This window comes from Podarcis tiliguerta (genome assembly GCF_965153285.1).
Source record: "Podarcis tiliguerta genome assembly, chromosome: 13".
Lineage (NCBI taxonomy): Eukaryota > Metazoa > Chordata > Lepidosauria > Squamata > Lacertidae > Podarcis > Podarcis tiliguerta.
Genome location: NC_139546.1, coordinates 20,679,065 through 20,701,399, shown reverse-complemented (window position 1 = coordinate 20,701,399; position 22,335 = coordinate 20,679,065). Strand labels below are relative to the sequence as shown.

The following is a 22,335-nucleotide window of genomic DNA, read 5'->3' as shown; positions in this document are numbered from 1 at the left end:
AATCCATTTGCTCTTCATAGCACCACACCCTCTGGATTGCTGTTCCTTCTCTCAGAACACCCACCACATTGGTTGCAGGAAGGCAGAGGGACAAAAAGAGACAGTTTGGATTGTGTTGCATCACATTCTTGGGTTGTGTACACACTGCCAGCTTAAAAAACAGGTGAGGTTGTGTAAGCACTATACCTTTAAAGTACACTCCAAGCACATTTCCCCCTCAAAGAATTCTGGGCACTGTAGTTTGTTAAGGGTGGTCAGCAATTGTATCTCTGTGAGGGGTAAACTACGGCACCCAGAATTCTTGCAGGGAAAGAATGTGCCTTAAATGTATAGTGTGTACACAGCCTAGTTCATTATTTTCTTCCATTCAGATTGAAGCTGGTTGTGGGTGTGTGTGTGTGGGGGGGGAGAACAGCAAAATACAGCATTTCCTAAGAAATGACAGGATACAGTACAGTGGTACCTCGGATTACATACGCTTCAGGTTACATATGCTTCAGGTTACAGACTCCGCTAACCCAGAAATAGTGCCTCAGGTTAAGAACTTTGCTTCAGGATGAGAACAGAAATCGTGCTCTGGCGGCGCAGCAGCAGCAGTAGGCCCCATTAGCTAAAGTGGTGCTTCAGGTTAAGAACAGTTTCAGGTTAAGAACGGACCTCCGGAACGAATTAAGTACTTAACCCGAGGTACCACTGTATAGATACGGATTGTGGCTAACACAGAATGTGCATGCATGCTTCCTAAATCAGCAGTGGAAGGGCACTGAATGCAAAGAAAACAGGTGTGTAGAGAGATAATATCCAGCCAGTTGTCACTGTAGCAACAAAACCAGGTAGGAGTATTGGTTTGTAAGGTTCTTTGGCTGGAGAAGCAGCATTCAAGGCTTACAGTTCTGTGACGGATTACAGGGAGAAACATTCAGATGGCTCTCTTCCTTCCTTCGGCATAAGGCTGATTTGCCCCAGGTAAAAAAGAAAAATCCTGCCAATGTGTTTGAAACAACGCCGCCGAACCCAAACGACAAAAATAATGGGAATAAAGCCCAATAAAACCTTTATCTATAGGCAGGATGAGGCTGTGGTCATATGAGGTAAGCCTTCAGGGCAGAGAACTTTATAGGAAAGGTTTCTAAAATACACACATCAAAGACGGACGGACAATGGTTGTTCGGTTTATCTCAGCAGGGAGTCTTTTATACAAGGAGGAGGAGGAGAAAAGCCCAAGACAATAATAATGCCTTCACAACTTGGGAAGGTAGGCCCACCCTGGCCATTCAGCGCTGCCTCCATCTTGTGGCTCAGCGGCGCCAGAGGAAGAACACAGAAGTCGCTGGCCTTTAAAAGATGCAACAGCAGCCTTCTTTTTCCTGGAACACACTCTTCCTCGGCGCGGCGCTTGTTATTGGTCTCCCAGCCCCCACCATCTTTGCTGACTCAGAGCTTGCTGGAGATTATTCAGACTGGAAGTCGCATCATTTTTCTCCTGGCTCCGTCATTAAACGTTAATCACTGGAAAGGGGAATTAACTCTTTTGTTCGCCCTTCAGGATGCATAGGAAGCAAGCGGCCCGACAGTCTGGCCCTCATACAGGGTTGCTGTTGCGGCAGCCGATAAAACTATCAAGATAGGTCACGGCGTGACAGCATGGGTTGTACTGCAGTCATGAGATGGCCCAGAAAAATTAGAATGCTATGGAGCCAGGGGCCTATTTCATATCTTCCAGCATTTCTCCAATGAAAATAGGGACATCCTATTCCACATTAGGAAACTTCTCCCGCATTATGTCTCCTGCACGCACAGACATCATATAAGCATCTACATGGTGACATTGAGACAATTGCAGCCTCTCTGCCTAACCTACCTCACAGGATTGTTGTAAAGAAAAAAATGTGCAAGGGAAGGGATTGTGTGTACAACAGCTTCCAGAGATAAATGGAATGAAATAGAATTTTAGCTGTAAGCTGCTTTAAGTCCCTGTTAGGGGAAAAGGCTGAAAAATAATAATAATAGAAAATGTGAGAAAGATCAGGAACATACTAGAGAGTAAATCCTATTGAACTCAGTGGGGCTTAATTCTGAATAAAACTGTTTAGGATTGCAATGTCTTTACCCGGGAGTAAGCGCCATTGAATACAGTGTGACTTACTTTTGAAAAGACAGTGTAAGGCTCCATTTACAATAAAGGAATCGACGCTCCATGCATTTCCTTAAAAATAGCTGGCTGCTGATGCATTGCAATTAAATAATTTAAAATGGATTGGTGACATTTTCCTTCAAAATGCTAGGGCTTTGCATGTCAGATTCACCATTTCCTTCATTTGGTGCAGGTATTTTACTTTCAGTAGAAACAGGACTCTGTTTTTGCACCTACACACACCTAATTGTTCTCCGAGACGTTGAGGGGAGGAAAAAGGAAAACCCGGGACATCCCGGGATCAAATCAGAAACTGTGACAGCTTCTTTAATTCCAGGACTGTCCCTGGAAAATCAGGACACTTGGAGGGTATGCCATTTATACAACATATTACCCTAACTGCTCTTGACGAACTCATTCCAGTCTCTTAACTAGAGGGCATTAAAAGACAGAGCCACAATTTCCTACACCTTTGGATATGGCCAACTCACCCTGTCTCCACTCTGGGATTGGGGATTAAGTAAATTACAGTGGTGGACATCTCTGCTATGCAAAGTAACATTCCCTAGCATGTTGCACGACTTGTGATTCCACAGAGCCAAGTTCTTTTTCTAGAAAAAGAGGTGCCGGAGCTTACCGTGAACTTCTCCCTTGTTCTCTTAGAACGGCAATGGCACCTACCTGAGATCCTGATCTTTTATCAGGATCAACTAAAACATCACAACCATTGTTGTACAGTTGAACCTTGGAAGTCGAATGGAATCTGTTCCGGAAGTCCGTTCGACTTCGAAAGCATTCAACTTCCAAATTGTGGCTTCTGATTGGCTGCAGCAGCTTCCAAAAGAACTTCCTGTCGGACGTTCGGCTTCCAAAAGAATGTTTGGAAACGGGAACAGTCGCTTCTGGGTTTTGATCGTTCAGGAGCCAAAACGTCCGAGTTCCATAGTGTTCGACAACCAAGGTACAAGTGTAGTCCTTTCAGCAATCTATAGAGTGATGGAGGCAAATTCTGCCCTTGACATTGGGTGGGTGACCTTGACTAAGGAAGATTTGCTCTGCCTGTAGGAACACCTTTTTAGTCACACATCACCCCATCAAGGTCACGATGACGGGTATTTTGCTAGTTAATAATAACGGAGGAGAAAGGGGACAAAGTCTTTTTATTTGGAAAAAGAGGGTACAAACTTGCTTTTAAGATGAGGTTTTCAGAGTGTTCTGCATTTGGGTAGCTACTTCACAGATGCTTGGTGAACTTGCAGCAGCACAGATATGGCCTAATGGGAAATATGGTCTGCCTCATTATGATTGCCAGGCTGGTAATTCCAGTGCCCCCAATTCTGTCTGCTGTTGGTAGAGCACCCGTACGATTTATGATATATTTTATTTTACCATATTCTGCCGAAGCAAATGCCAATGTATGATCCACAGAAGCCCAGAAGGCAAATTCTGCAACCAGAATAAACAATGTCTATCAAGCAGAAAGTGCATATTTTGTTCCCATTCTGGTACTGGATTAATTATTATTTTTTATTAGGTAGGGCCTGGTCTGATAGAGTGAGCACTATGGGGCACAGGACAGCTGCTAATAATCATCATCATACAGATGGTGGTTAGAGGTCAAATACTGTGGAACTGAACAGAATGCAGAAATCTCACATTCTGCATACAGAAAGTTAGTTGTCACTTTCTCCTGAGAATACACACATTCAACAGGTGATATTTGGCTTACATTTTTGTAAGCTTCCCTGTAAGTGAAGCGGTTGCTACACTTGACGTGTACTAGATACAGGCCCTCATTATTATATTATAAATACATCAGTATATTTGAAGTGCCCCGTCGACTTTGATATGGTTGGCAGCAGTGCCCACAAGATAAAGAGGTGGAATGTCCTGATTACTTCATGGAAAAGCACACATTATTGCCATGTTTTCTTCTGCTCCGGGTGTTAATAGGTTTTATCACACTTTCTGCCACTACCAGGAAGTCTCAGTCCTGCCAGGAAGCACCAGCCCCTCGCCTCCCAGTAATCATGACTATAAACTTTCATTTAAAGTAAGATAAACATGCAACTGCAGGGACTTTGTCCCAAAGAACGAAGTCTGTGCTGTGCAGTCACCACACTTCCCATATTTCATGCCAAGAATATGGCAGCCCAATTTGTGCCTTGCAAGTCATTTGGGGCCTGTGGAGAGTTTAAGTGCAACTTCACTATCCCTTCCTCCCGCCAAACAGCGCTGAGAGCATGGCTATGCAGCAGGGAAGCGAGGAAAGTAAATTAAATTGGGAGCAAAGATATACGACCCACAGCAAGGAAAACTGTGAGAAAAGCACAGGAGCCCTAGCAAATAATTTACAACTACAGACGTTGCAGACACCATCCAGAGGTGTACAGGACTCACTTTTATTCCAGTGGGGGAAGCCAAACCCCTTTGCATGCAAATCTTTGCCATTTTTAAACCTTTATTGAGATTGGTGAACAGTCTGTTCTTTGCAACTTTTCTCTAGGTTTACTAATGTAACACTGCTTTGGAAAATGCGAGGAATTTAGAGTTAAACTAGACAGGACTTGTATATCTCCCTGAATTAATTTTTTTTTAAAAAAAAATACCTCCTTGGGAGCTGCAATAGGGAACAGAAGAAAGCAGGGGAAAGGACTGCTTAGACCTATTCCATTCTGCTGTTTTTCTACTCAACTGTCCTTTCCAAGCAGCCTTTTCCCTGTAAGGAGAAAACAGGATTTTGCAGATGCAAAATCAGCTGAAAGAAGATTTTTTTATAGTGGGGAAAACGACTGGAGTGAGAAGAATTAGGTATCTACTTTCCTCCTGTGTTTCTGCTTCCAGTTGTAGCCTCTGAAGCAGATGCTCATTACAACCCCCCCAAAAAAACATCAAGGGAAACAGACACAACGCCATGTGCCACCTCAAGCTCAGTCCTTAAGATTCAATCTGCAAAATGCACTGCAGGAGATACCATCCTTCTCTGCAGGACTCCACACACCTCTGTAAGATCAAGATGAGGGTATGATTGGGAGCCATGCTAACCCTGTAGACACTTAACATAGCTCTCGTTTTAAAATAAATTTTTGGAACAGAATTTTCCAGTTGGCCAACAACCATCCACATACTTCCACAGGGAGCAGAAAGTCAGGAGCTTCCACTAGCTCAGAGCCACTTTTTTTTTTTAAAAAAAGACCCAATTATCTTTACAAGTCAAACTTCACAGGCTGCATGGAAGCTCTTGGAAAGGCCGGCTGCATAGGAATTCACTTGGAAAGGATATAGCTGAGCAGTTTAAACGGTTCCGTATGCCCCTCAATAGAAAATAGCATCATTTGGGCTCCAGGAACCATCCCATGTTCTCTGTGAAATATCCACTCAGACCCTGGAATCAAGAATACAATGATATGCTGAGGAAACAGAACTGGAAGATAAAGTCAACAGCACCAAGTATTTTGCCCCAAAGACCACCAGCAGCCTATTATAACAACTACCACAGTTGCAAATGCCCACTTATCGGCCATTTTAATTAGTTACTTCCTGAAATGGTCCTGAAAGAGTCTATTTGGGGAGCTGTAGATTGCTGCCATCTTTTTGTTGTTGTTGTTGGAAAAAACAAATGCTCATTGTTATTATTTTTGTTCTAGAGAAAAATATAAAAAAACCAATAAATGAGCAACAGAACAAAAATGGACTGATAAAGGCTCATTTTAGGATTGAATATTAAAGTGGCAGAGTTTGAGAGGCCTTTTTTAAAAAAAGAAAGGGGCAAGGAGGAAAATTAAGGGGATAATTGTTCTGGGTACTCTAAATAGCCCTTTGCCCACAGTCACTGAATGGCACTATAATTGCATTTTAACTAAAAAAAATCACCATAGATCAGGTCTCAGAAAAAAATGGGAGGACAACATGGAAACTACTGCAATGCAACAGGCTGGCAGAAAAGTCTGGATTACCTATAAAATTGCACGTATGAATTACATGCATTCTGTATGAAATAACTACTATAGTAGCAATTTTCAACATTTACACCCCTGGCTTTATACAAGGTTCTGATGAACTTTATACTTCCCCTGAAGTGCAAGATTTGAACCTGGGTGCAGAAATTTAAACATTATGAGAACCTCAATGTCATTTTCAAAAACAGTATGTTTTGAGCCCTAAAAATGCAAAAGCTTAGAAGTGCAAAGGCCTGTTGAAACTCCTGAAACGAAAATTCAGAGCTGAGCAGAATTTTCAGGAAGAGGTTTAAAGGCCAAAACCCAATCCTTGCCTCTCTCCAAAGAAAGCAGAAACAAATGAAGAAGTGTACATACATTTGCCTAACGTGCACAGTTTGCAAATAGTTTACATATCAGAAAGCAGTTTTTGTTTGTATTAGTGTAGAAGCTTGAATTCTACCCTCCGCCACCCACTCCAAGTACAGTATATGCACAGTCTTGGAAGATGATTGGAGTGCATTGACTGCATGGATGATTCATTCATTCATTCATTCATTCATTCATTAATTCATTGAATTTATATACTGCCCTATACCCGGACATCTCAGGGCGGTTCACAAAAAATGAGCCACTTGCCTTAAAAGTTATGGTTCTCCCCAGCACCTTCAGAAATGTTAAACTTCTGCTAACGAAAACTTGGCAGCCACACTTGCCGGTTACCTGTTTACAGAACTCTCTTCCAACATTGGGTCGCTGTTTTTTTGGGACTGGTTGTTCATCCGCGAGATCACCAGCAGGTCTTTCAAGCTGTGCTGCTGAACCATCGGCCTTTGCGTGACGAGGTGTGGGTTGTAGTATTTTGTTGGCTTCTTGTACGAAGCGCTCCTGCAGCTCAGGATTTCTCTTGGGAGCGAGGCACTTTCTGTGTAGCACAAAAACCGAGATTTATGTGCTGCGATTGAATATGCACAGTAGCATCACCAGACCATATTTTTTTTTGTTTTCTTTTACTGGATCTGACAACAGGTAAGAAAATAAGATGGAACGTGTAAGCACAATGGGGCTCCTAACTTGGGTGTTTCCTCAGTCAACATATTCTCCAGCAAGTACTGGCAAAACCACATAACCTACCTGGCGTCAGCCTATTACTTTTGTCTCACAGTCATCTACCAGGTTTGTTCAGAGCTGGACCCCGTTTTGCGGGTCCCAGGTAAGAGATCACCTGCGTTCACCCCCGCCCATCTCATCATCACTACAAAGAAAAAGACGGTATCTATCTGCACAGACAGCAGACCTAATACAGTATGAGTCTCTATAAGAGCAAAGATTCAGAGTCAGAATTGATCTTATAGCCTCAATCGCCAGGTGCAGGTGGAGAGAGAAGTTACACAGATATTGCAGTGCCAATGTAAGGGAGTCATTGCAGTGCTGCTGGACTCCTTTTATTTCTGGGAGAAGAATGATGTAAGAAGGCATCCATTTTCTATGCCGCCCTGTATCTGTCACAAGCAGCGTCCGAGCTGAATTTCTGAAAAACGTTTAAAATGTCTGGGCAACCCACGTCGGAAATATGGCAACCCTAATGAATTATGTAAATTGTGTTGTCCTTATGTTATTCCACCCCATTCATTTCCATGCAAAGGGATCAATGCAAAATGAGAAGAAAAATATAAGCAATCATGGACCGAAAGCAACAACAGTGAATTGCCCAACAAGTTTGCCCAATGCTATTTTTCTAGAAAAAGAGGTGCCAGAATTCACCACAAATGCCTCCCTTGTTCTCATATAATGGTGATGGCGCCCACCTGAGAGGTGCTAGAACTGAGTTCCAGTAAATTCTGGCTGAAAAAAGCTGTGGATTTGCTGGACTGATTTCCGTTCCAGACATGGGATAAATAAGCAAACACTATCAATTTCTGTTTCCGTTTCTGTTTCCGTTGGAATTCTCTCACATCCCTAGCTCCTGCGGCCAAGACCTGATCGCTGCATATGAACCACAGTGTGGCATTACAAAGAATGAGGTGCTTGGGTTTGCACAGTCCTCCCCATCTGCCATAACCTACGCAGATCTTGTACCAGCTCTTCTCCGACATGTGGCCAGGGGGATAACACTACAGTCACTGAGGTCCAGCTCCGAGGGCCTTCTGGCTGTTCCCTCACTGCGAGAAGCCAAGTTACAGGGAACCAGGCAGAGGGCCTTCTCAGTAGTGGCACCCGCCCTGTGGAACACCCTCCCATCAGATGTCAAGGCAATAAGCAACTATCTTACTTTTAAAAGACATCTGAAGGCAGCCCTGTTTAGGGAAGTTTTTAATGTTTGATGTTGTATTAATAATTGTATTAATATGTATTTAATATTTGGTTGGGAACCGCCCAGAGTGGCTAGGGAAACCCAGCCAGATGGGTGTGGTATAATTTATTATAATATTATTATTACTGAACCACTCTACACACCTGGAAGATGTGGACTGGAAGTAGTGAATAAGCAGCACCTATCCCCTCCCCCCATGCAAAACTTCTTCGATGCACCCCAAACCCAAGAAATCAAAATCCTGAACATTTTAAAACAAACAGGCAGTTCTGTACAACATCTCACATTCTATTGGATCAATATATCTATGCATGTTGTGCAGACGGGGCTGGCCCGAGACATACTGCTGCTGTAGGCAAATCACCCCAATGCCACCAGCTCCCCAACTGCGACGCTCCCACGACTGTGCCCACTCTGCTGCCAGCCCTGCCCCTGCCTGTGGCTGCACCTGAGCTTGCTGCTATGAACACAGTGGCAGTGGTAAGGGCACAGAGGCAGCAGTGAAGGCAATGGCGCCATGATGTTGGCGCAGGGACTGGCAGCAGAGCAATGGTGTGGAGGGGGGGGTGGAGGGCTGGGGGGGCAAATCTGCTGCCTGAGGGCAAATGGTTTCGCCTGGAGCCCCATGGATGGGCTGCCCCTTATGACAGAGGTACAATGCGCTCAAAGTGACAGCATGCCAAGAAAACGGCTCTCACTTGCTCGGCTGACCAAGTGATGAGAGTGGTGCTGCGAGGGAAGTCTGATTTTTCTTTCCTTTGGTGCAAAAGTCAGCTTGCTGAAGAATTGGGAGGTCAAGAGGGTTCCTTTTTCATTGTTGTTCCCATAGAACGTTCTCATCCTTGGGGTGACTGAGTTTGGGGAGGCTGTGTTTTCTCTGACATGAAACCGGAAGGAGTGTTCTTCAAACGGACGGAAGTTCTTAATAGGCGGACTTCTGCAGCAAGGCATTTTGGTCACTGTCGAACTCTTCGCACGAGGTAGGGCCATTGCTGGAAAATATTTGGAAGCACATGGGCTCTCCTTACCACACGACGCTTTTGCAAACTCATCTGTTGGCTGGACCTGGCAAGGGAAAGAAGGAAGGGCTATTACAGAGTCCCAGTTGCACATGCCTGACAGACCTAAGGTGCTTTGGGATTCATCTGAATGGAAAGTAGCATAGAAACACAACCAAAGCATCAAATCAACCTCGCTGGTAACGCAGCTGTTAGAGACCCAGGAAATAATACAGTTGCCACACATTGGCCTAGACTTTTTGCACTTAAGAGTGAGTAACCTAAGTTTCATGTTGGTGGCTAGGTAAAGGTAAAGGGACCCCTGACCATTAGGTCCAGTCGTGGCTGACTCTGGGGTTGCGGTGCTCATCTTGCTTTATTGGCCGAGGGAGCCGGCGTACAGCTTCTGGGTCATGTGGCCAGCATGACTAAGCCGCTTCTGGCAAACCAGAGCAGCACACGGAAACGCCATTTACCTTCCTGCCGGAGCGGTACCTATTTATCTACTTGCACTTTGATGTACTTTCGAACTGCTAGGTTGGCAGGAGCAGGGACCGAGCAACAGGAGCTCACCCCGTCACGGGGATTTGAACCGCCAACCTTCTGATCGGCAAGTCCTAGGCTCTGTGGTTTAACCCACAGTGCCACCTGCATCCCTCAAGTTGGTGGCTACCAGATTAATAAAAATACCTGGCAGAAGCAAAAATGGAACCAATGCCTGGAACCAATGTAGTCCCAAAACATCTGGAGGGCCGAGTTTGGGGATGCCTGTTCTACAGCCACTGTTGGATACAGTGTGTCTCATTATAGCATTCATTGGGAATTGCGATAAATTGTCAGGATGATGTCAGCGGCTCCCGGATGGTTGCCCAGGAAAGTATAAAGACAAGGGAAAGTTTCTTGGCGTCCTTTTTTATTTCAATATTTACACAGAGAGTCAATAGAACCCAGCCTCTTGGATAATGGCATTGTCCCAAGTGAATCTCCCCCCCCCCCATCTCTTCCATTTCCTCATTCGTCCCCTCTACAGGTGCTGCAACATGCCCTCTGTCTTTGAGCTCTTTGCTCTCCTACTTTTAAGGCTCGTCGGGTTCTTGGAGATGTAGGGTCTGGAAGGCTTTCTCATGACAACATGTCAGCTGGGTGTTGTTCCGGCTCTCTATGATTTCCCTGTTTCCCCCTTCATCTGCCTCTGAGGTGCTACCTCCATCAAACCCCTGTTGTAAATCTATACTGACTTCCTCCTCCCCGTCCCTGGAAGGGTCCACCATTCCTCCTCTGCCCCCAGTCCCTGACAGAAATGAGGAGAGTGCTGCTGCCAGGGTGGATAAAATTCAATGATTAAAAAAAATCAAAAATCAGATTTTTAAATTTTAAATTGGATTTTTAAAAATAAAATGCTTTTGGAGGATTTTTTTTTCCTAAAGATAGTTTTCTATTTAAGATACATTATAGTCCAAAGGGTATTCAAAAGGAAATAAGGATTTGTTTAAGTTTTTCATGTGTGCTAAAACTCAGTCTAAGTTTGTTTTATATTGTTTAACCACATCAGTTAAAAAGCATGGATACATATGCTACAATGTTATTGTTTGAGTTAAATAAATTGTTTAAATTGTTGTTAAGGAAATTATTGTTTTTCTCCTTCCAATAAAGCACAGCAGAAAAGTTGTCCAATAATAATAATAATAATAATAATAATAATAATAAATTTTTTATTTATACCCCACCCTCCCCAGCCAAGGCCAGGCTCAAATATAAACAGTTAGCTTATTAAACCTCCCAATAATTCCATAATTATCGGTCTATGTATTTCTAATAGTATAACCAAATCAGTAATTTTTTATATAACTGTAAAAACTACTCTGAAAATTTATTATTCCAAAAATGAAACCTTCATCTGGTTGTAAAGACTGTTTTAAGTTTATACCAGGAAGAATGAGTCTTTCTGTAAAAATAATAATGATTTAAATCAAGGCTTACTGACTAGTGATTTAAATTGTGATTTAAATCAATTTGATTTAAATCAAATCCACCTTGGCTGCTGCACTCAGGTCTTTCTTGCAGGCTTCACAAAAGCACCTGGTCAGCCACTGTAAGAATAGGATATTGGACTAGGTTAGCTTTTGGGCTGGATCCAGCAGGTCTTCTTCTTATGTTCTTAACATCAAGTCTATAGACCCCTATCATATTGGATCAAGAGTTTTTTCCAGACGGATTGCCCCTCTTTTAGAGATGTTTTTCTTTCTCTTTATATTATCAATAATATAAAAATACACCAAATAATTCATTAGCTGCTTACACATCCACTTAACAGTAAAAAACCCAAAACATATAGCATCTAGAAATGTATCATTTCAAAATGCAACAAATAAAAGCCATTTTGTTCAGATATATTATATTAAAGTTGCCCAGTAATAATCTGAGAAAGCCCGCCGGAAGGGAAAATCAGGGCAAAAGGCCTGTTTTGTGTTTGTTGTGTGGTGAGGCACGAGATCCAATTCAGCAGTAATTTTACAACAGAAACACAACTTGATTACTTACTCCAGATATAAAGTTCACATCTGTTGCAGAATGGTGGCTGTTAATGGTATTCCTCAGTTCTGGATTGGAATTATACTGCTCTCGGATGCGGGTTGTAGTCTGTCTGGTAAGGTCAGGCACAGAACTGTAAGGTCTCACGGGTCGGTTTTCAGAGGCCTTTGGGTTGCTCTCTGTCTCATGGTTCTGAAGCTGAGAGGTGCTCGAAGAATCACAAGTCACTTCTTTCTTGGGTTCTTTCTCATCTGCAAAATGTTCCAGCAGGAGGGTAGTCCCAGGCCCAGCCTCTGAACAATCCTCAGGCTGAATAAGATGAAAAATAAAGAGCAAGCAAGGTCAAATTCAGGCATGAAATGAAGTGTGTGTGTGTGTGTGTGTGTGTGTGTGTGTGTGTATGCCCTACAAGTCCACAAACTCTAAATTAGTTCAGAATTTATTAGTTGCTAGGATTAAATATCATCAGTTTAGACACTCAAGTACATATTTCTTTTTTTAAAATCACATGATGGTTTGGGAAGCAATGAATACAGAGAAAGAAATATAGAAGCAGAGAAATTGGAAGGTGAAAGCAAACCATTGCCTTTGGGGAAGTCATAGAACCATAGAATTCTACAGGATCTCTAGGCAGGGATATGAAGCTGTCCCATAAAGGGATCAAACCTGCAAACTTGGCATTATCAGCATTGTGCTCTAACCAACTGAGCCAACATCCCATCTTATTCTAAACTAGGGTTAGAGGGGAGAGTTTGCATTTGAATGTGAACCTACTAATTTTCAGTTTCCCCCCCAAAAAGTGAACTGAAACACAGCCATTCTTCAAAATGCAAACTTATCTGAATTTTGGAAGGCAGTTCTCCAACCAAATGATATTTACAAAAAAATCATTATATTTGGGGGAAGTGTGCAAAAAATGAATTTATTCATGAAAATAACAGAAAAATGAATCCTATTAGGGGAAATTGCTTACCAAAGCGTGCACATTAATTAATACTGCATATAGACATGTGTTTATTCAGAGTTCACACTAATGAACGAATTTTCATTTGAGGATTTGTTTTAAATCAAATTTATGCAGAAATGTAGAAAACCGAATATAACTTAGAAACTGAGAAATTGAGAAAATGAAAACTGAGAGATCCATTTATCCCTAGCCTGAACTACCTCACAAAGCTGAGAAAATAAAATGATATATCTCCATGCACAACATCCTGTGAATTTTATAAACATCATCTGGAACCCCTTGTAGGAAAAGTGGAATGGCGATACAGTAAGTAAATAAAACAAACTGGAAGCACAGCAATAAGCTACTCAGGACACAATATGACAATAGAGGAAGAAGGATAGAAAGTCAAATTTAGCAGGGAATTTCCAATTGGCCAGACAGAAAAGATGCAATGGAAGGGGAGGCCTGCAAGGAAGAAGCTACAACAGGAGACTAGAGCTCTGGGAAGGGTCTTTAGCAGCAGGTAGAGAGAGAGGAAAGGGTAGATTCTGCAGATGTTGAAAAAGTGACAATGAGAGAGCGGTACCCCAAACCACCAACATGGCAAGCAAGTTGGTTATCCTCTGGGCCATTTGAACTATATAAGGGCAAATCTTAAGTTCCATGGAGTTCCATCTGGTTTAAAATGAATTTTCTGCAAGATACTGATTAATCCAAGTTAGTCTGAATATGGCATTTGGTGGTGGAGAGTGATTAAAATTAGTTTACAGAAGCAGAGAATTGAGAAGGCATTTCAGTTTACTTTTCCAGAGATAGTAGTGTGTGGGTGTGCATGTGTGTGGAATAATTCATCAGCTAATACGTTTCTGTGTTAGTCCTACCTGGGCAGAGACTGGCACCACACTTGATCTGTTCACCATCTTTTGCCTGGGAAGCTTTATCTTTTCTCCACCGGACTCTCCCTGCAGCTCGGCCTTTTTCTCTCTCAGCAGAGCTGCTTTCTGTTCTTTCTTGAGACGCAGCCCTTGGAGCTGCTGCCTGTTGACGACATTGCAGAGAACCGTTCGTAACAGACTCAAGACGGGGAGAAGGCTGCCTACCAGGCGCTGCTTACCATCGATATTGCTACACCGAGTTTGCAAACCCTTGAAGCCTCCCAAAAAAATCCCCCCCGAAAGTGCATGGGATCAAGACCAGGCAGAGTGGCCGTGCCTCTTAAGCCAAGCCCAAATGGTTGCCTATTGTATGAGGGCGGCATAGCAAGACATGGGGCATGTCTTTCCCCAAATTAATCAAGAGAAGTGGAGGCAATGAGAGTGTAAGTGGCCAGACAATATGGGCCAATTTAGCAGTCCCAGCCATAAGCATGGGAAGGTAGGTAAAAACGGAAATGTCCAAGGCCTAACTATAGGGACAGAATGTGATGCAATAATAAAAAAGAGCAGAGCAGGGCCAGCTGGAGTGATGACCGCCAAGTGTTGCTGGACTGCAACTGCCATGATCCGTAACCATTTGCGATGCTGGCTGGGGCGGATGGGAGTTGGACGGATAATGCTACAACACTTCCAGGCGGGTTGCAAAAGATAAAAATGGTAGGTGCATGCAGTCAAGTCACCCCGTGGCTGTGTACTGATCTTTGTGAAATGTCTACACCGGAACTCTTTGATCTTTGAAAATGTTTGCGCATTCAAACACCTGTTGGAATTTTATTTTTTATAAGAAGCATAAGGGTGAGTGGTAAGACTGCACTGTATTTTGGTTTCCAAAGGAATGTTTTGCTCGTCCAAGGTTCTGACCATCATGATTTGTACAGTATTTATCATTGGGCACTAAAGATAATAGAACATTGAAACACATCTGGCCATTATGCCTTATGGAGCACTCATTTTTAAATGGCGGTGGCCTGTAAGTGAGAAAATAAGGGCTTTCCTTCTATCTGTATTCATTATACTGTGCATTTGATCATAAGGAATACCAAAAATGTATATCTATGGCTAGGCAGTATATCAATACATTGTCCAAAACCAGTTTCAAGTCCATATCAATATATCAGTTTCATAATTTTTGACCTGACAGTATATCGCAAATCACAATGAGTGTGTGTGCTATGCAAAAATCACAATGTGGGAAAAACTGTGAAGCTAGTCAATGCCTCAATATAGTTCCATCCTTATTTCAGGCATTGTGATATATCGCTATATCACAATGTTTGTATGGTGATATATTGTGATGTTGAAAACCAGATATTGCCCAGCCCTACTGCTCACCTCTACATATTTCCATCCTTATTTCAGACATCGTGATATAGCGATACATCACAATGTTTAGCTTGTGATATATTGCAATGTTGAAAACCAGGTATCGCTCAGCCCTAATGTCTATACAGTCTATAATTGAATAATTGACCTTAACTCTATCCTTTTTCAATTGCCTTTTTTTAAGAGCAGTGAAACTCCTTTCCTTTGGGAGCTGGAGTCAAGCAACACGTTGGGGGTACTAAGTTGGCTACCCTGAAGCAAAGTATGCTTCCTTTCACAACCAGGGCCACACAATCTGGTGGTGGGGACTTCGAGGACACAGAATGTCAGCGTCTAAAGGGTATAGTTTATTTCATCTCTTTTATTATATTTCCATGCTTCTTTTCACCCGCATGAGTCACAAAGCGGCTAACATGCAATAAATAATAACATAGTCGAACATCACAACTGCAACATAAGTAATACAAAATAATCATCAGTAAAACAAGCACCTTCTATAAAACACCATTAACAGAACAACTTTTTAAAATAGGGCAAACCACACAGCCAATTTAGCAAGAGGGTTCTGGAGTTATTTTGGTCTGGACCAAGCAGTGTTTGGGCATATGTAGTTTGGCATCCTCTAACACACCCGTTTTCAAATTTATGGCTTTCAGAGAAGCATTGAAAATAGAGGGTTTCGGGGTGACTCAATGAAGCTAACTGGCGCTAAGTAAAGCACTGAAAGCTCACTTTCACACAGCACCCAGTTCGCTCCTGGAATTCATTACCCCAAGGTATGGCTTATTATAGTATTGGTTGCTTGCATGGGTTGTGCCTGCTCCCGAGCTCAGCTTGATATGAGTGCTCTTCCTTCCCTCTCCAGAGTTGTGGGGAGGAAAAAAGAGGGTTTCTAGGGTTTTAATGAGCAAAAAACTGGGAGCACTTACCCTGCCAAGTGAATTTGGAGAGGCTTGATCCACCACAATATCAGTACTCCTGGGGATCACTTGGTGTGGCAGCAAGAATGGGATATTTAAAGTGGAGTTAAACCAATAATTCATGTTTTGCTAGATAGGCACATGATAGGAATACAAAAAGCTCCTCAGAGGGAGCCTTGGATATGATAGAGCCAAGGCCTGTTGAAGGCTTTGCCTTCCCTTCTCCTACCTGGCTGGGGAAGATTGTCTTGGTGCATATCTTATGGGTATTATCTATTATCTAATATTTAGTCCATTAGATAAGTGGTGGACATTATTGGCATTGTAGAACCTCCTAGTATCTGATGAGACAATGACACTTGATCAATGTGAGTACAGATGTCTGTTGCGTAATTTGCAACAAGACCATCTGAATGTGTATGGATGGAACGTCACCTGAAAGTTACATAAACATAAAAACACAAGACACAAAAGCCTTTGTCAGGAAAAACAACAACACATTAGGGATTACCATGAAGAAAATTGGAGGCGGGGGGGGAGAGAGACTAGAACTACTAAGTTCAGGGCTGGATGACAATTTAGCAGGTTGTGCTGTGAGACAAGAACATCTGCTGTACTCTTCAAATAGTTGATCAACCTATACATTTAGTAAAAAAGAAGAAAAGATAGCAGCAAAGTTTCCCAGTGCCCTTGCTTAAAAAGTAAACAGAAAGAAGGCTACCTTGAAATGAAGAAATGGAAATATTTAATAGTTACCTAGCTCAATACTAATGGCCCATGGATAAGACAAAAAACTGATCCTAGTAGTCTCCCCCCCAACCCCCCCCCCCCAGCAACCTCAAGTCCTACACCTCCCTTTTATTTAAGACAAAACAGAGAAAAATGACATTTCTTACCTGGCAAACTCTTCACGTGCTCTGGAAGCTACTGTTTCCTGGTAGATTGAATTATTGTGTTGGAAAAACTTGTCGTATTTGTCTGAATCTGAACTGGGGTAAATTCGGCGATAGCCTCCTATATTTTTTTCCTCATACATCTCCGCTTGCTGGAGCCAAGCGGCCTGCGAGTTCTTGTATTCCTCAGCCCTGATAAAATCACCCAAGAAAAGTGGTTAACAGAGAAAACATCCGCAGTGGGAGACCTCTCCATTTAGTGTTCATGTTGCCATTTCAGCTTTTAAATTATATCTGTTTAACTCAACCCACTAGGGCAAAGCTTGTTTATACAGCTTTTAAACAAAGTGCAGAGATATACACCATTCACAATTGTTTCATATCCCCTTTTTTATTAAAAAAAATGCTAATTAACTAGGTTGAAAGAGCTCTGAAGGAAACCAGTGTGTGTGCAGTTTTGGCAGGCCCCCTTCTGTCTCCCTTCCCAGCCCAATACACTAGTATAATAATGGCTTTTGTGTGGTTTTCTAGGCAATGTTGCATTCTCCAGACTGGGAAGGAAGAAAGGCCCATCCTTGCAGTCTTTCTGCAACATAAGAACTCAGTTTTGTCGCTCCTTATTTTCTTCACAGGAAAAGATAAGGAGGGTAGAAAAGAAACAGGACGCTGCCCAAAACCCTGGCGGGATCTTGCAATCCAGCTCTATTTTTGTTCAGTCCAAGCCCTATCCATATATGAGAGGGGACCTAGGCACACTAATGGCATTTAGAAAACTGTAAGAGTGGGAGCCACCGCTGGGCTCACTTACACTTTCTGTGTATGTAATCCATGCTTACTCTTTCTTGAACTACTTATACACAGACTGCAGAGGAAACTCAGTTTGAATGATGGCTGAAAGAAGAGGCACACTTCAAAAATAAATAAAGTTCTGTTCTTTTAAAATTTACCTTGCGGTATGAGGATTCACAAGTTACACTTTTCTGCACCAACTAGTTCTGTTCTGGGCACATAATGCTTACAGAAATAGCGAGTTTCCTCTTGCTTTACGCCCTATCTTTGCTGAAGGCTGTGAGGCTCTTCTAATATTTCTTAGAAAATTTGCATAGCAGAGACAATAAGGATGATCTAGCCCTGAAGTTATGCCCCAAGTGTAAATGAGCCCTACAGCACAAGTATTCACACTGTTATCTAACACACTCTGGACTGTTGGTCGATTTTCCAGCACTAAACACTTTCTGCTGTACGGTAATATGCAATTTCTTTTATCAGAAGCAAAACCTCAATATTTTACCACCTCATCTCAAACCTACACACACACAAACACTTTCCCAGCATATTCTATCCAATTTATCAGGATGGCAGGAATGATGTGGCACAATTGCACAAATTTAGCTTTATTTTAGGAGTGAATAAAATAATACTACAAAACTTGGGTCTTGCTTTCCTGTGATGAGACGGCATATATGCACGAAACCTGGCCCTATCACAGCCAAAGCCTGTGAGCTGTAGACGCTCCCCAATAGATATATGGAGTCATTTTTATGTGTTCCCCTATGAGAAATGTTCTTAGTTGTTTTGAGTGAGGTGCCGTGTGCTTGCTTATAGGTTAGCTACGTTGTTATACAGGCAAAAACTAGATGCTAAAATACAGATGCATCTAAAATCAACAGCCAACAAGCAGACAAATGCACGATGTTGTGACATCACCAGGATATGGGTAAGTTGTATCAGACATTAGGAGCGGCGGGTGAAACTAGGCACACGGCTCCATTTTCAGCTGCAGCAATGCATATAGTTTAGTTGCAGCCCAAATTGCTGGATAATGTGCTGGCTTCATCAACACTTTGCTCATTTTGCTCTGTAAATTTCTATTTTAATACATCTGAGTAATCCTGATTTAAAGAGGACTACTAAATGGACTGAAAGTTATATTAAATATATGCTTATTTGTTTGTTTTTCATACAGTTCATGGAAGAGCCAAAAGATTAAAATCCATTGCATTTAAACGCGTTTTGCAGATGATTTACAAATTCCTATCTGCGTAATCCCAAGAAGCAGAAGAAGAACTGAAAAGGTCCCACCTGGATTCCCGGTTGGGGCACTGCTTAAGGCGCCTCTGCTTTCCTCGCCGTTTCTCTTCCTCCAGTACTTTCCGTTTATCGCATGCACCCAAATTGATAAGAACCAGAGTATCATATAGGAGCTGATCTTTTACTTCTTTGTCCAGCCATGAATCAGTACTGAAGCTTGGAGAGTGATTCACCTGGATGGGAATTAAACCTATATTTGAATTTGCTACAATTTGAAATATACTGTATAACACAAAAATTACAGGGAGAAAAAATAACGTTGGAAGATCAAAGACCTATTTACTGGGGAAGTAAGCTGAAACCAACATTTAAAACTTTCAGCGTTGAAGACTGTGTACTGCAGTAGCCTTAGGGGCACATCTGAGTTATCTAATTATTAATCACATGCAATTAGCTACCTTGAGAGAGACCCTTGGTGACTGCTCCTTAATTATGGCACTCCTGTTTCAGCATCTCTCTACAACTTTGAATTTGCTTGCTTACCACATTTTCACCCCCATTTCCCCTCCTAGTTGTTTAGGAAAGGCTGCAGAATCTTCTTATTTGGTTTCTGGCTTTTTAAGGTTGGGAATAAGTAGATTTTGAAGAGCAAAGCTAGGGAGGAGACAGTTCAGTACAGAAGACTAGGGCCTAGAACTGTATTCGGATAAAATACTCATCAGGGGCATACCCTCCAACACGCCAAGGTGAAAAACCGGGACGCAGAGGCAGACTATTACAACATTAGGCTTATACGGAAAATAAATTGTATAACAAGTTGTCATTTCTGAATGCTTGATGGCTTAGCATGCCATGTAAATTTAATCACACTGGAAACCATAAATGTTAGTTATGGATTTCTTCTTAATTTACTGAGAGGAGATGTGGTCATTTCCAAAACAAACTTTTAGTCATCTAAAGAAAAAGGAGAAGTACTGTACATTGAATGATACACTGTACTGAACAACTGCTGCTCAATGATAACAAATCAGAAGATTCTTCTCAGGAATAAGAAATTTGTAATCACAGTTAGAAGAGCAGGAGGTGTTTTGCAACTTCTTTTTGTTTAAATATTGGAGCGTGTATAATCGTATAGACATAATTGGAACATATAACTGTACAGATGATTTTATGGTTACATTTGAATTTGTATTTCTAATGGAAGTATTTTTCATTTTTCTTTTATGTAGACCAATGTACATTTAAATACATTAAGGTCATTAATAAATTCGGTTTACGATGATATATTTTAATGGATGGCTTGCTTTCTTGGCTTTCTTTCTAAAATTAACAAGACCATGAGTCCTTAAAATAGGATGTTTAGAAATCTAAATAAACAAGAAGACAAAAAAATGTAAAACAGAGGCTTGTGCTACAATAGACAGACAACTGGCTTAAGATAAAGATAGGGTAATACTATGGAGTGCAATGTGTAACTACTAGACTATGAAACTGATCATCACGGGACATCTAGCTTAAGCAGCTTGAGTTTAGTATAAAGCCTAAATCCATTAGTGACTATTAGATATGTGACAGCGAAAAGTACAACCTGCTTGCCTTTTTCTGGTGAACTTCTCTGTGGAAGTTGGCTGGCTGATGCCAGAAGACAGAAAAATTAGCTGGATAACCTTTTGCTATGACCCAATTTGGCAGATCCAATTTGTTTTGGATCCTCTTAGAGGATTTGTTTATGAAACCAACTGATTGTCTTCCCAGTTGGGAACGCCAACGTGCAAGGGCAAGTGTGATTTTTTTAAAAAACAACTCCAAATACATTTCCTGTAGCCGAACGCCCTCTGCTGGGCATCCCGATGCTTGGAAGAATTGCCACTGGGCACACAAGCAACTGAGGGAAGGTGGGGGAAAGATCAAAGTGGGTTTTACCAATGCATTTTGGGAATAATAGCAGCTTCTTTAACCCCCCCAAAGTAGGAGAGAGAGAGAAAGAGAGCTCAGACGTTTCTGAATCTAAGCTCAGGGCCATTTGCTTTGTTGGGACATACCTCAAGCAACCACGGTTTGAGTTTTCGATCCAGCAAAATGTCAAATCCCAGGATCTCAAAGCAGGCACTCCACATGGTGTGGTTGGGGAAGCAAGTGAGATAGTTATGCTTGATGATAGGGTGGGCTGATATCAGTGTTTTAATGACAACATCTTCAATGTCCTTCCATATCTGTTCCGTTTCATAGCCATTCTGCTCCATGTGCTCATTAAAGGTGGACAACTTCCTTGAAAAAATTGGGGAGGGGGGCAGAGAGAGAGAGAACATACCTGAAGGACTTGCATTCTGTTTTTCATCCGCTGCAAGTTGGGCTGCTGCAGCCGTAAGCTAAGACCATTTGCGCAACTTTCCCCTTCACATTAATTAATCTGGATAGCTACCAGTTAATACTTCTAAAACAAAGGGGAAGGCGAGAAAGCCCATCCTTCTGACAGTTTTGACCCATCCAGACTGAAGACTGGGTGATTATACTGGGAGAGGGGCTCCCCCAAAGGGTACCGAGAACCCATATACATTGCTCATAGAATAACATAATTGTAGAGTTGGAAGGGACTTCAGGGGTCATTTAGTCCAACCCCCTGCAATGTTGGAATACCTAAGGAAAACATTTCATGTTGTTAGTCAGACCAACAGAGAGATAAATAAAAGCCAGGCCCAAAGCCTGAAGATAGGCTGGATAGAGCTACAGGGGACACTCTGGAGGATGCTTAATCCACAGGGGAAATTGGGACCAACATAGGGTCATAGGGCATCAACATAGGGCATCAATAGGAGTATAGCATCTAGATCAAGGGAAGTTATAGTGCCACTGTATTCTGCTCTGGTCAGACCTCACCTGGAGTACTGTGTCCAGTTCTGGGCACCACAGTTCAAGAAGGACACTGACAAACTGGAACGTGTCCAGAGGAGGGCAACCAAAATGGTCAAAGGCCTGGAAACGATGCCTTATGAGGAACGGCTAAGGGAGCTGGGCATGTTTAGCCTGGAGAAGAGGAGGTTAAGGGGTGATATGATAGCCATGTTCAAATATATAAAAGGATGTCACATAGAGGAGGGAGAAAGGTTGTTTTCTGCTGCTCCAGAGAAGCGGACATGGAGCGATGGATCCAAACTACAAGAAAGAAGATTCCACCTAAACATTAGGAAGAACTTCCTGACAGTAAGAGCCGTTCAACAGTGGAATTTGCTGCCAAGGAGTGTGGTGGAGTCTCCTTCTTTGGAGGTCTTTAAGCAGAGGCTTGACAACCATATGTCAGGAGTGCTCTGATGGTGTTTCCTGCTTGGCAGGGGGTTGGACTCGATGGCCCTTGTGGTCTCTTCCAACTC

General features: G+C 42.3%; 1 protein-coding gene across 9 annotated transcripts in view; it reads right to left on the bottom strand.

Annotated features, from left to right (window-relative positions):
• Positions 1 to 3,281: 3,281 nt before the first annotated feature.
• The window catches only part of TTLL6 (tubulin tyrosine ligase like 6), a gene marked incomplete at its 3' end in the record, with an annotated part of 36,067 nt that continues 17,013 nt past the window's right edge, over positions 3,282 to 22,335 (bottom strand). For 8 of the 9 annotated variants that reach the window (XM_083408382.1, XM_083408385.1, XM_083408380.1 and 5 more), the window contains 8 exons: positions 21,010 to 21,235; positions 19,019 to 19,200; positions 16,940 to 17,128; positions 13,747 to 13,903; positions 11,926 to 12,225; positions 9,085 to 9,451; positions 6,796 to 6,997; positions 3,282 to 5,519 (listed from right to left, as the gene is read on the bottom strand). In XM_083408382.1, coding sequence (XP_083264508.1) covers positions 5,513 to 5,519; positions 6,796 to 6,997; positions 9,085 to 9,451; positions 11,926 to 12,225; positions 13,747 to 13,903; positions 16,940 to 17,128; positions 19,019 to 19,200; positions 21,010 to 21,235 — 1,630 coding nt within the window. Of the gene's footprint in view, positions 5,520 to 6,791; positions 6,998 to 9,084; positions 9,452 to 11,925; positions 12,226 to 13,746; positions 13,904 to 16,939; positions 17,129 to 19,018; positions 19,201 to 21,009; positions 21,236 to 22,335 lie in introns of those variants that run through there. The other variant, XM_083408377.1, reaches the window with a different exon arrangement.